General features: G+C 34.6%; 1 protein-coding gene across 1 annotated transcript in view; it reads left to right on the forward strand.

Moving 5' to 3' along the window:
* Nucleotides 1-4865, forward strand: part of LOC149230413 (large ribosomal subunit protein bL21m-like) — a 53918-nt gene extending 49053 nt beyond the window's left edge. Inside the window, exons 3-5 of the mRNA XM_089378961.1 lie at nucleotides 3955-4056; nucleotides 4233-4307; nucleotides 4472-4865. Coding sequence (XP_089235087.1) covers nucleotides 3955-4056; nucleotides 4233-4307; nucleotides 4472-4546 — 252 coding nt within the window. The 3' untranslated portion in view covers nucleotides 4547-4865. The remainder of the gene's footprint in view (nucleotides 1-3954; nucleotides 4057-4232; nucleotides 4308-4471) is intronic.
* The last annotated feature ends 10184 nt before the right edge of the window (nucleotides 4866-15049 follow it).

Raw genomic sequence — 15049 nt, forward strand, 5'->3', positions numbered from 1 at the left:
TCCAAAACACGTGTCTTGATTGGAGGAATCGAAGAAAAACGTTTTCGACACGTTTTAGGGCACGTTTTGTGTCCGACACATGAAATATGGGACACGAGACCTTGAGGGACATGTCTTGTGACTTAGGTGATAATGGTTCACCTCCCCCCCCCTCAGTGTCACTGTGTATTTACTATTTCCAACAATCTTGTCTCACTTGAGATCAAGGGTTGAGATTAAATCATAATCACTAAAATAATTATATTTGTTTTCCTAAGTTTACTTTAGCTCAATTAGCCAACATAATAACTATGTGCTTTCCTAAATCAATACTTAGACTAAGTTACAAAAGCAACTTGCTCACACTAGTGCAAGTGTCTAAGGAGATCTTGGGCGACTTCTTGCATGCCTATACACTTAGGCCTGTGCAAAAGTACCTGCTCGAGCAACAAACATCAATAGGATGTTAGGTTAATCTTGACATGGATGACTTTGTCAAGGGTGGGTAGTGATTTTTTACCATTGGTGGTTTATGCCCATGGGAACCACTTGTTAGGAAGCCTATTTAAAGGCTTGGCATACTCCATTGTAAAGTTCCCCACTTAGCATGGATGACTTGGTCAAGAGTGGGTAGTGATTTTTTACCACTGGTGATTTATAGGCCCATGGTATCCACTTGTTAGGAAGCCTATTTAAAGGCTTGGCATACTTCATTGTAAAGTTCCCCACTTAGCATGTGTCGACAGCCACCAGATTGTCTAAGGTGATAGTAAATATATCTTTGTTGTTGGCTTTTCTGGTAAAGGATTTCTACGGGGAATGTTTTGTGTATTTCTTGTTGAGAATTATAGCTTGGGCAGGAACTTCCGCACATGTTTAGTGTGAACATGTGAGAAGTAGTTCGAGATATTTTTGAAAAGTATTTCTGTTTTTGGAAAGGTAATTTTGTTTTGTAGTTCACTTTAGTAAAAAAAATGAGTCTTATATTTAACAGTTGAGTCTAAAATTGTTTCTCATGCATGATTTAGACTAGGATAATTCTTAAAAGTAAATTCTGTACTAAAGTATAAACACAAGGCAAGGTAGAGCCTTTCAACGTTGTTAGCACAGAAATCCACTCTCCATAAAAGTGAGTAATTTGATGGACCTGCGGTGGGAATTTCAGTGTAACATAGAAGAATCTGCCCCATAGCGTCTCATGCAAATTCGTTTCTCCATTCAGGTTGGTGCTTTCCAACCTCATGGAGGTGTCCCTGGACTTGCATGCACTGCTTTCCCTGTAGATATGCAAAACAAACATACAAAACAACACACAAAGGCTTCTTTGGCATGCAACCAATAAAATATATTTCGTAAACAGTGATGGAATTTTCTTCAACGTTAGATTTAAAAGGTGAATGAAGATTGAGAAGAAACGACTGTAAATGGTGGATTTTTACCAAGATAAAGGCAGTTTTCACAAGTTTTCAGCGGCTAGGAGAACCATTTTCTGTTCAAAGTAGAAGAATATCAGAGCCTAACCTGGTGCCCATATTTTTAATGCTTTTCCTTCATTCAACCAATAGGCAGGTGGATATAGGTGAATGTTTGTGTCACTCATCCCTAGGAATGGGAGTACTTGAGTTCCTTTACCCTTCAATGATTTTTTTTCAAACTAGCTTTTTCATTTATTCCTCTACTTATGCCTATCTGTGTAGAGAATGTACGGTTCTTATAGTTTACTTCAAGTCAAATGTAAAAAAGAAATTGCGTTCATACCAAATTGGTATGGTTGATATTCAGTTCATACATCTGTATTGCTTTGAATACAGTTTGATGAGAATGCTTGCAATCAAGACTAAGATAAATTCAATAAATCCATGCAAGATGCTGTGCCATTAGTTTGATGTTTATGCTGCATTCAACTTGCATGAAAAATATACTGGATTATCCTTCTGGAAAGCAAAAGTGAAACACTTGAAAGTCCTGTAAAATTCTTCGACAAGTAATATTGCAACATAGTAGAATGCAAACCTGATGGTGAAACACGAGTGCTTGAAGCATTGTAGTTACTGAATTGCCAAGGATTATTCAACTATACTGTCAAACTCAAAGGCTCCAAGGCTTTATTCTACTGCTTGCCTTCTCAATTTTATAATGAATACACTCTTTTATGTTTTGGGATCCAAGAATTTGATAGAGCCCAATTGAGTGACTAGCTTTGTGCACTAAACCTAAAGGGCCCTGGTAATTCGTGAAAAATTAATCATCCGATTAATAGATAAAAATCTATGTTGCATGAGTTTATGGAATGTGGGAATGTTGGGAACTTGGGTACGGGTATCCAGAACAGCTAGAGGTTTCTGCAGATTTTACAGGAAACGGCTAATCGGAGCGGTAATATTATATATTAAAAAAATAAAAAATAGTTTTTAATTATATAATTTATATAATGATCAAAATTAATATTGAATCAAATATTCAAATATTAAAATCAATTTAAATATATAAATAATAAATATATAATCTCTCTTATATATAAATATATTCTCTGGGTGTCTCTCTCCCCAAGTCTCTCTCTTTTATATTTATAAAATGTCAAGTTCATTATCAGTCTTCTGACATGTTTCTTTAGTTATTCTTAAGAGAAAAAACAACTCTAATGTTTAAGCATTGGCTGCCACATACAATATGCACACGCAATCTTCTGTGATATATATACATAAACAACAAAAGAAATACTCATCAGCATGACATTCCAGATATTGCCCTTACGTCAAGGTGCCACACGCTTCCTTAACCCATCAAGAGATTGCGCCAGTTTCTCAATTAAGGATATCGGTGTTAAGGATGTCTTTGGCCTTTCATCCTGCAAAGGTTTCAACACAGGCTCATGTTTTGTGGGCAGTTCAGCATATTTCTTCACCGGCTTTGTATTCCCCAACCCTGGGGAATGCCGGAACTCCAAAAAAATCAGTCTTCAAAGCTCTCGGAACTTTCCCCAGCTCCCATTGCAGCTCCTGCTGAAAAAGTAACGTTCCCATACAGTTCCAAAACTCCTGGGAACCATCGGAATGGTTTTCCTGCCTCTCGGGAGTTGTTCTGGTGTAACAGAGATAAAAATGAGTGACTAGATTTGTGCACTAAACCTAATGGAAATTGGATATGTCCCCAAATATATGGTGCTATTGATACAAGGTTGTTGACTCATGAATGTATTGTGCCTCTCTAATATACTTGTAAGTTGCAGGGAAAATTCACACAAGTTTTTAGCAATATTACTTTCGCTAATTACAGCTGAGCATGCCAATCGTCAAGGCATAGGGTGGTTGATCCCTGTTGTAAGATGAAAATCCTAATCATGTCTTGTGGAATTAGGCTGCAATGAATTCACATTTACCCATTATTATCTCTTGGAAAGAGTGAAGTACTTTTCAAGTACTTTTCAAGGAGTGATGTGTAAGAGAATGATACCTTTGTGGTCAGATATATTATCATCCATGTAGGTAGGATAGGTTAGGACTTTGGTGTCTTCCCATGGATAAGTTCAAGTATCGTTAATTATTATGAAATGTTACAAAATGTTAATCCAAGTGAGGAAAAACAGTATTTTCTTGGAGTTAGAGATACACTTTCCTAGAATCAACGAAGTTCAGATCTCATAAAGAATGGGAGGCTTAATCAGTATGTTTCAAAGGATTTTTTTGTTACTCGACCTCTGGGCAAATGGGAAATGTTTTATGTAACAGGTAATAGAGAAAAATATTCTTCAAGTATATCATTTCAGACATATATTAGCGGTGTTGCTGTGTGGGATTTATTTGCTGCTCCAATGCCGTTTTTATGTAGTTAGCATTTTCTGTACTAGCTTATGGTGAGGATTTTCTACTCTGCTTCATTTGCATTATTTAGATGATATTATATCTTCATTATTTTTGTAGTTGTTAAATTAGCTGTATGATTTTTTTTCCCCTCATTTATGTTGTTGATTGGCAGATATTCCTACACAAGGTTTTGATGCTTGGAACAAAATCTACAACTGTTATTGGTAGACCGATAGTGCCTGATGCTGTTGTCCATGCAGAGGTTGAAGAGCAAGTAAGGATTGGAAATGACTGGTCATTGCTTGTATTGCATATGTGCTAGTTCAAAGGAGATTTGATTTGTGTTTTTCCCTTGGTCAATGCCTTCAATGTTCATGTTCATGTCCAGAGGTGATTTGATTGGTTATATTATCCAACATTTTAAATTGGTTTCGTTGGATATGCTTTCAGGCATTGGGTGCCGAAACAATTATTTTTAAAAAGAAGCGCAGAAAGAATTATCGCCGGACTAACTACCATCGCCAGGTTTTGCATCAATTGAATGAATTATTTTGTTATACACAATTCAAATGGTTTATGACGAGTTTCATGTGTTTTCAAGTTTTTACGCCTACTATGGTGGAGGATCATTTTTAGACATTTATCATTTTCATTTGGAAATTTAACAGACTGAATTGTATATGATGCAGGAGCTTACCAGACTGAAAATCATTTGTGTAGAAGGATTGAAGGAGCCTGTTGTAGCAAAAGCTGTCACTGCTTAGGTGTATTTCTAGCAGTGCGAGTAGATGAGCATCTGCAGTTTGCAGTAATTTGTAGAATTGAAAGGCTTGGATACATTCTCCAGAATCAAAATCGCAACCATTTTTTGTCAAAGGTTATAGGGAAGCTTGAGTATATGTTACATGTCAGTGCAGCCCAACTATTAATCTATTTTTTTGGCAGTAGCATCATTATTCTAATTCAGTGAGCTATTCTCGTAATGGACAAGCATAATTAGTTGGTAAAGGAGTGTCTGATTTTGTTTTTGTTTTTAATAAAATTTGAAGCAATCAAACATGAAAATCTCACTGTTGCAGAATACTAGCTTATTGAATACACTGCCTGATAAATACATGTGACATCTTCTACATTAATTTGCTCGGAAAATGCAAAAGGGGTAGTTACTTTGTCATTTCAGCATATATTCCGATGGCAAACATTTTTCCATATAAAACACAAACAACGAATCTGTAGATGTTGAAGCAAAAACAGATTCGTCTTTCTGAAGCTTTTATCTAAGCATCATATGGGTTTTCAAAGGCAAGGAAGATAATGGAGAATTGCATTGCACTTGATTCTGTAGAAACTTTTAAATTCATTTATGGGAATTCTTGATTTTTGACCTTTACGTTCTGTAGTATTTGTTATACCATTACGAGGCATTTCAAGATTTCAAACTTTACTTCTGTGCCCCTTTTTCATTCAGTTAAGTACGCCAGATTTCGTACAATTTTTCTTGTATGATCTTTAGTGTTGTATGATCTTTACGAGTTCTTGTAGAATTGACCAGGTTTTCTAATGTTTTTAAGGCTTGGAACCCTTCTTTAACAATGGTGGAATTGATTGACCTTATCAATCATGTGGATTCGTCTGTAGTTATTTCCTTTTACCATCTATATTGTTCAGCTTTAAATTCAAATTGGCATCCTATTCCTTTGCGGTAGAATATGTTTCACTTTGGTTGAAGCCAAAGCTTAGCCAAATTGAGCGCTGAAGTAGATCGATACTTCACAAGAGTGACGATTTATCCTTTGGTCTTGTGTTTTATGAATTGATCATTTCAGTGAAACTAATGTCTGTTCCTAGCCAGTGATGTAAAACTGGGGACACAAATTGCATAGATTATTTCTGAAAGTCTGAAAGGAAGACCCTGCATTCGCATTTGTTGATTGTAAAGTGACAAAAACACAGCCATGTATGAACGAGGACCATTTCTTGCATGATTTCCCAGTGTTGTTCTTAAATTGGTACGAGAATAAAGAAAACGTTTAGTATTGTTAAACATTTCCAAGAAACATTTGTCAAACATTGCCGAGTACATTAATTCGTTTGGGAAAATCCCAAATATCTGAGCAATGACTTTGCATTGTTGTTCGTTCTACCTTCTTAAAGTTTTGTTTATAGGATTCTTGAATCTTATTGTTTAGGCCTCCACCTATATTTAAGACTGTCTTTTTTGTGTATTTTTAGTATCTCTATTGTTTTGAGGTTATTCAGTTTTTGTGTGAAGAGCAGATTTATGCTAATGTTTTATCAGCTTATACACCTCATTATTTATTTGATTGGAGGTACGGAACCCAATACAAGATCTGCTTTACAATAAGGCTATCTTTGTCCGAGATGTGACTTGCAGGTATCAGATTTTTCATGGTAACTTTGGACCAATACTTGGTCTAGCCTATGGAGGTATCTTTTTTTTCATCAGTCACTTCGGACTAGCACCAAGTTTCCGGAGAAAAATGTTCGCAGGACAAGTGTGTCACGTTGGATTTTGGGAATCTCTTTTAATGCAATTTGAGAGGCGTATTCTTCTTTTTATTATTATTTATTGGCATCTCTAATAATGATAAAAACATTTACTTAAATTGCAAAAATTAAAAAAATTCATGAGAAATAATTAAATTATAATTTTATTTAAAATAATAATAATAATAATAATTATTATTATTATTGATAAAAGTATTCATAGTATTCATATATAAGTTTAATGTATATATTTCAAAAAAAGTTTAATGTATATATTTCAAAAAAGTGTGGAACAAGATTCATTAATATAGAAATTCTCCTTAATTTTATTATGGGGATTTTAAATATGCTTTGTTACAATAACATGACTTATCAATACCACATGATTAAAAACCATAAATCATTTTATGTGACTTTCAATTACTGAATTTAATTAAAAGAGCAAAAAATTCAACTATTTTGGAAATAAATTTCAGCTTTGATTTGTGTATATTAAAAATATTTTATTAAGAAGGTTAAATCCCTACCATCCACCTAATAATTATTGATAATTAAATTAAGATTCTAAAAGCCCTTTTCCAAAATAGACGTGCCTATTGGCATAATAAAATACAATCTCTCAGATTTTTACTTGTAATAAAAAATATAATTTTGATGCCTACTTAATATAGCATGCATATTAGAATATAAGTCACATCATTACTTAATACATCCACTAAATTATCTTATTTTACATATACTGAATTTTATTACATTGAGTAAATTACTTCAGAATCAATGTTTAATAGATCATTTTCTAATTTAATAACATGATTTTATAAATTATTTGTCATCGCTAAGACTAAGCTTGAGCCATTTATATAATTCCAATATGAGCCTGATGTCTACCTGAGCCATTTATATAATTTCGATACGATGTCTACTCAGCCTGTATATTATAATGTAATTCACATCAATACTTGATTTACCTGTCAAATTATCTTATTTTCACATATAAAGAATGCACAAAATTTCATTACATTAATGAATAACTTTGAAATAAGTGTTTCATGAATGACTTTATAGTTTAATGAAATTTAGAATTGCTAAATTATTTTTCATAGTTACAATCAAGTTTGAGCCATCAAAAGGTGTGGATTTTAGTTTATTTGAAAATAATGACAACTACTTTTTCATGATGAGTTTGTGGATTTTATTTTATTTGAAAATAATGGCAACTACTTTTTCATGATGATTTCGTGTTTTTTAAAGGATTTTTAAATGTCAAGAAAATGAAAATCATAATTTTATTCAATCAAAAACAAAATTGCATCCATTATATGTTTTGTAGCATGTAGTGTGTCTTTCAAGATTCCAATATCATATTTTACAATGTGTTTAATACCATTAGATTGCAAAGTCAGTTGAAGTTTTTTGTTTTTCACTTTTTTCTTTTTAATTGTGATACATTTCCTTGGAGTAACCACTCAAATCAGATTTATAAATTTATGAATTTTCAATTAAAGACCACTTCTCTTTGTCTAGGGTAATGATTGCGTTTTTTTTATTAAAAAAGATTTATTTGATTTGTTATTTGTCTTTTGTTAATTATTGATTTCCTTTTTTTAATCAAAAGCAAATTACTTTCTTTAAATGCTTTGTGATATACTTTGTGCCCTTCATTAAGATCTCATATATATTTTTTTTCACGGATACCCAAGGTCACTGGGTCGTTGCTACGTCCACTTGAATAATATCTAGGGTGGACCCCACCCAAAGGGGATCAACACCCCTCGGCCATATTTACTTAGCCTGACTCTAAGAGCTTTCAGGAATTGACCCTGTGACCTCCCATCTGGCGAGGCCCCGACTTGACTGATTGAGCTAACCCTTGGGGCTATTAAGATCTCATTATTATAACTGTAATGTGGTCAATATAAAGTAGCAAAATTTGCAAACTAGGTTTTTATTTTTTATTTTTTTGATTTCATTGGAGTCACAGGATAACCACTTACAAGTCAAATGTATGAATTTCTAAATTTTCAATCAATGAGTACTCCTTAGTAGTGTTGGGAGTTTCAGTGACGATCACTTTATTAGATTTATTCTATTTCCTTAGAGTAAGTTTTGTATTTTTATGACAAAACTTGTTTGTTTTGTTTTATTTGTTTTTTTAGGTAACTCCATGGAACAATACTCATAATTTTATTTAATAAGAAACGAAATTATATTCCTCATGTGTTGTAACATGCCTTGAATGTGGTTAACTACCATCTAGTAGCAATGTCTTCAAACCTATTGCTTTCCCTTTTTAGTATGGACATCCATCCATCTACTTGGAGGAATCCATGATAACCACTCGTATGTCAGATTTGTGAATTTTCGAATTTCCAGGGATTGCTCCTTATCAAGCTTTGATTCTAGATTCATGTGATCTCTTTATTTCCCCTATTTGATAGTGTTCTGCAACCATTACTAGGAAGGCTCATTTTTGTTTGTTTGTTAAATATATATATTTTAATTTATTTAAGTCGGAACTAGAGAATATATTATAAATAGAGAAAATTGTAGTGTTATTGTAAAAAATCCTATAAGCAACATTATGTCTAATAAGTGGTCCCCTGATCTTTTAGCTTCTACATAATTGGTATCATTAGAAAGTGTATATTTAATAGAATATATTCAAAATGTAGATCACTTAAAAAACATGAGAAAAAAATAAGTCATTTGGGATTTGTGCCTTTTCTTGTTCTCTGGCTCACTTCTTGTCTATTGCATTATTCGAAGATAATTTTATTTAATAAGAAACAAAATTATATTCTTCATGTATTGTAACATGCCTTGAATGTGGTTAACTACCATTTAGTAGCAATGTCTTCAAACCTATTGCTTTCCATTTTTATTATGGACATCCATCCATCTACTTGGAGGAATCCATGATAACCACTAGTATGTCAGATTTGTGAATTTTCGAATTTCTAGGCATTGCTCCCTATCAAGCTTCGATTTTAGATTCATGTGATCTCTTTATTTCCCCTATTCGATAGTGTTCTGCAACCATTACTAGGAAGCTTCAATATTTATATATATATTTTTTTTGTTAAATATATATATATATATTTTTTAATTTATTTAATTCAGAACTAGTGAATATATTATAAATAGACAAAATTGTAGTGTTATTGTAAAAAATCCTATAAGAAACATTATATGTCTAATAATTGGTCTCCTAATCTTTTAGCTTCTACATAATTGGTATCATCAGAAAGTGTATATTTAATAGAATATATTCAAAATGTAGATCACTTAAAAAACATGAGCAAAAAATAAATCATTTAGGATTTGTGCCTTTTCTCAGTTGTCTGGATCACTTCTTGTCTATTGCTTTATTTGAAGATGATCTTGAGGTTGTAGAACTTGTAGATGGTCCAAAGGGAGGCAAACCATCCTCAGGGTCTAAACACATTAAGATCACAATGTTGACGAAGAAGAAATTTTAGTGAATAATGGCTAGGCTAAAATCCCCCCTCTTTTTATAGTTTCAAGAGGTAGCTTGGATCCTTATTTGCTATGCCATTTGCTACTATATATTTTACCCTTAATATATGATGATAAGAGTTTTTATTAGGTTTTTAGTGATCTTTGTGATGCGGGTGAGAATTGAGGCAATCATGTACTCTTTCACTTGATTATGTGATGCTAAGGATTTGACGATGAAGCCTTGAATCTCCAAGTACCACCAACTCGATACCTAGATTTATAACAATGGAGAGTCCCTGCAATAGTGCATATGCATTTGCTTTTGTTAGTGGCGGTGACTTCAAGGTCCCATGCATAAGTTATTTCTTGATTTCCTTCAAGGTCGAGGAGTGCCCTTCTTGCTCAAGCCACCCTTGTGTTAGCTTTCAAATCTCCATTAAAGGAAATGATGTATGGTTTGGTTTTTTTCCCATGCTTCAAGTTTTTCTCCCCCAAGCTTGATTTTCCAGTGAAGGCGGTTTTTGGTTTTCTTAGCTTTTGTTACCATTGCCATTGCCTCGATTGCTTTTCCCATTCATTTTTTGTGCTCTCCAAAAGTTGTGTGCTTTTCATAGCCAAAATTTTAGAGCACATCACTTCCATTAATATACTTCTAGCTTTCTTATCAATGCTTGGTGTTTCTTTGACCTGATTTAAAATCATCCTGTTTCTATCTAACTAGATTTCCTTATTATGAATTTAGTAATGTTGTGCACAACTACCTAAATAGGTTTTTCCCTTTAAGGGGACCGCTATACAATCTAGTACGACATGTACGGAAATAAAGTATGTGTTAAACCTGCAAAAGTAATATTTCATATCTTCCTGCAAAGGAGGATTCTAAGAAAAATTGTTTACCTGTTTTAGCTATTGATTTGCACATTGCACACCAGTTTGGGTTGTGAACCCCTCTTTTGATGAGTTTGTGATATATTAAGATTTTTCCAAGCACTACCAACTAGCAAAAAATGTCGATTTTTGCAAGCCCATTTGGAAACCACACTTTGGTCCAAAATGTTATTCATTATGGAAAGGGTAAATAGAATACTTGGTGAAAAATCCTTCCTTGACTATAAAATAGAGGACTCCCAACCTCATCGATCAAAATCCCTGAAGTTGAGGGGTGCACATCTTTAGATGCGCAGTGAGTGAAGGAAGTAGAGGACACAAAAGGGGAGGGATGGCAGCGGAATTCCACCCAAGCCAATTGCTCAAGGTCTCATTCCAAGCTGAGAAGTTAAATAACGTATTGATGTGATGCAGGCCCAATTCAGGGCTTCTTAATAATCTGATTTCAAAATCCATAGTGCCCAAATCTTTTCCCAAAAGGCACTTCATTCAACCCAATTAATAGACTGTCTTACGGGATATAAATCCATTTTTATAAACAAATCACAGTGGGAGGAGCCGAAAATGTTACACATACAAACCCCGTTCCCAAATCATGCATTGAGGTTCGAAGATCATCTTAGATCCAAGAATTCTTCTCAACACAGGCTTAGACCTTTCCCTTATTTTCCAAGCCAGAACCACCACAACGTCTGTTAGGTCCCTATAATACTAGTGATTACTTCATTACTATTGTAGTTGTATCCCTTATTAATATTGTTGTGCCCTTATTGTCCCCATATTGTTATTAATGTGCCCCATAGAATCCCTCTATTGTTATTTTTGTGCCTTTATATTATTATTATTGTTAGGTCGGCTGGTTGTGACTCCTTAGACTCCTATATATAGAAATGAGATTTTGTCATTTGAATCATCAAAGAATTATTCATTTGTGTAATGTAAAGGAGGTTTCTCCCTCGAAAAGGCTGAATTCTAAGGCGTTGATCTATCTTTTCTATATTTTTGTGAGCTGGTTTCATAACAATTGGTATCAGAGCTTTGAATTCTAGGGTTTCGCTGCTCCAAACAGGTCATCGTGGCATTTGCGGTATAACTATATATATGCATTTGCGGTATATATATATATATATATATATATATATATATATATTTTTTGCGATGTTTGAGATGCTAAAAAAAACCCATTTGGGCCGAAATCGTTTTGAATCGCAGGTCCAAATTTCAGAGCTTTTCGCACTATATTTGCGGAGATATGATATGAGGAAGTTGGCATTTTTGCAGACTCCTGAATTACATTCCAAACAGGTGACCTGGGGAAAATAGTCATAACTTTTGTTTTGAGCATCAGATTGAAATTTCGTAAGAAGTTACAGAAAGAGGACGAACTGTAGTTTCCTGTGTATATTTTTCAGATCCTAAGGTCGAAACAGTGACACGTGGCACTTCCTACAAGTTTGCTCTTCTAAAAAGTTCTATAATCAGGTCATCTTGGGAGATTGTGCATAAATCTGTCTTGGAGAATCTAAATTCGATCAGACTGGTGGCATTGGAAAGAGGACACAGAGGGCTACTACAGGTCGCAATTTCAGAACTGGATGATCCGAAATTACAGAGATACATCAGAGGCAATATCGAGCTCCTACAAAGTGAAAAAAGGTGTGTAGATTTTTTTAAATTTTTTCTTAAGCTTGGTTTGAAAAATTATTTTGAAGGAATTCAAAGGGCATAGTAGAGCATTATTATCGGTAACTGATGCCCCAAGGAAAGAAAATGCAAACACCTAGTAAGCAACCTGAAAGCTCTAGCATGACTTATGAAGAAGAGGAAGAAATGCAACATGATATATCAAAATTACGAGACCAAGTGCAACAAATGTCACTCGCACAAAAAATAACAGAATCTAAGATGGATATATGTAGAAGATAAGATGAATGACGTGGAAGCTAATATGGACGATTTGAAGATAGATTTGAAGACATGCATGGCAGATTTGAAGACAAATTTGACAATTTTTCTACAAGAAATACTTACTAATGGTGAAAGGGTAGTAAAGGAAACTCATGATGAGAACAAAAGAAATGTTAATCATGATTTCATAGACTCTAATGTTGGATCGAAGACCTACCACATTCCAAAAATCGATATTAGGAAGTTTGATGGCAAGGATCCTGGAACATGGATATTACAGATGGAGCAATTTTTCGATCTCAATAATGTGCAAAACACACAAAAGGTACGCATTGCAACTTTATATTTGGAACCAAAACAATTTGTATGGTATCAATGGCTTTGCTCTCGTAAACAAATTATCACTTGGGCAATTTTTACGGAAGAATTGACAGCACATTATGATGATACAAAAATCAACACTTTTTTTAGCCAATTGATAAGTCTCAAACAAAAGGGTTCAATAATGGAGCACATTGAGGAGTTCCAAAAATTGAACATAAGGGTAAAAAAATATTCCAGAGGAGCATAGGATTGATGTGTTCATAGAGACTTTAAAGGATAATATCCAACATGATGTTCACCTTTGGGAACCTGATTCATCAGAGAAGACATTCAGGTTAGCAAGAAAAATGGAAAGCAAAATTATGGCAACTAGGAAGCATACCACTCACAACTATAAAGATGGAAGTGTTATTGCCCCCAGCCTTCCACAACTTATAAGGTTGACACCACAACAATTGGAAGAAAAAAGAGCAAAAGGGCTTTGTTACAATTGTGATAACAAATATACTAAAGGTCATAAGTGTGCTGAGAAAAAATTATTCTACATAGATTGTGAAGAGGAAGAAGGAAAGGAGCAAGAAAAGTCAAAAGAAGAGGATATACTCCAGGAATAAAGCCTAGATAAAGAAGAAATGAATCCGACCATATCTTGTAATGCATTGGTTGGAATTACCACTCCTCAAACCATCAAGATAGAAGGACAAATCAAGAAGAAAAAGGTAATAGTGTTGATTGATTCAGGAAGCACCCACAATTTTGTTCATTGTAAGATAGCAAAAGAATTGAATTGCTTCCTATATCCAACACCGGAGTGTCAAGTGATGATTGCAAATGGAGGAAAGATAAATTGCTCTAGAAAGTGCCATAATATCAAGCTATCCATGGGAGAATATGTATTGACTAGCCCAATGCTTTCCATTCCAATGGGAGGTGTTGATGTTGTACTAGGAGTCCAATGGCTACAATCCTTGGGTACAATAGCTTTTAATTTTCAAGAACTTTTTATGAAATTTTCTGCGGAAGGAAATGAAGTTGAAGTAAGGGGTATTGCAGGGAAACTGAGAAAGATAATCAGCTCTAACGGTATGACAAAGCTTCTAAAAAAGGAACAAAGAGGTGTAATGGCACAATTATGTTCGCTAGATGTTTCCACATCGAAATCATCTATTTCTCCATATCTCCAAAAAGTCTTGGACACTGATTCCAAGGTATTTGAGACTCCCAAAGGTCTCCCACATATTTGTTGTTAGGATATTCCGACACATAGGAAATAGTTAAGTTCAACTTGGTCTAGTATAGAGTTAGGTAAAGTGTGTTTCTTTACCGTTGTACATTTTGTAACTTACAATCCGACGGTCACGATATGTAGTGATCCGACGGTTCACTCTCTCCTCGGTATTACCGACACTTGATCCGTGGCTTGACACCCGATTGGTCCATGAGTTCTATTTAAAGCGCATGGAGGGTCATTGTTCGGGTAATCCGTGCATGAGAGAAGCTTATGTAAATTTTCATTCTTTAATTAATAAATTACCTGTAGTAGCCACATTGGTGCAGGCCGTGGACTGTTTCCCTCTTTGAGGGTTTTAACCACGTCAAAAATACTGGTGTATTGATCTGTGATCTGGTTGTGAGCGGTGTCCTTTTGGTGTTCTTTCTGAGGAACTTACCCTGTAAATTCCTACATGGTATCAGAGCTATTTGAGGGCCGCGTCCGTTGGTGATCCAAATCTGAAGCCGGTAGAACTGCATCCGACTGCTGTTTCCTAGATCTGCTGTTTCTGACTGCTTTCGGGCCGAGAGGACTGCTCTGTTGTGTTCGGAGCATCTGTTCCAGTGAGGAACCCCTTTCGTTTCACGCGAAAAGGTTTCCGGTAGCCCTAGCTGCGTCATTTTTAAGATCTGGAGGTATACAGTCTTTATTTGCAGTTTACTGTTATTTTCTCTCTGCTTATTTCGGTTTCGGTTTATTTAGCTTTTTTTTTAACCGGATCTATACTTTTCATTTCTGCGTATGCTCTTTGCCCTGCGACTCTGTGCGATCTGGGCAAATCAGAAACAGAAAGGAAGGATTTTTCTCATGCGTATGCTCTTTTCCCTGCACCTTAGTGTGATCTCGGAAAATCAGAAACATTGAGAAAAATATTTAGTTTTTCAGCTAAAGCTAACTTTGAGCCGCA

Source organism: Pinus tabuliformis, chromosome J, assembly GCF_031772625.1.
Source record: "Pinus tabuliformis cultivar Carrire ecotype Pingquan chromosome J, CPIR1, whole genome shotgun sequence".
NCBI lineage: Eukaryota > Viridiplantae > Streptophyta > Pinopsida > Pinales > Pinaceae > Pinus > Pinus tabuliformis.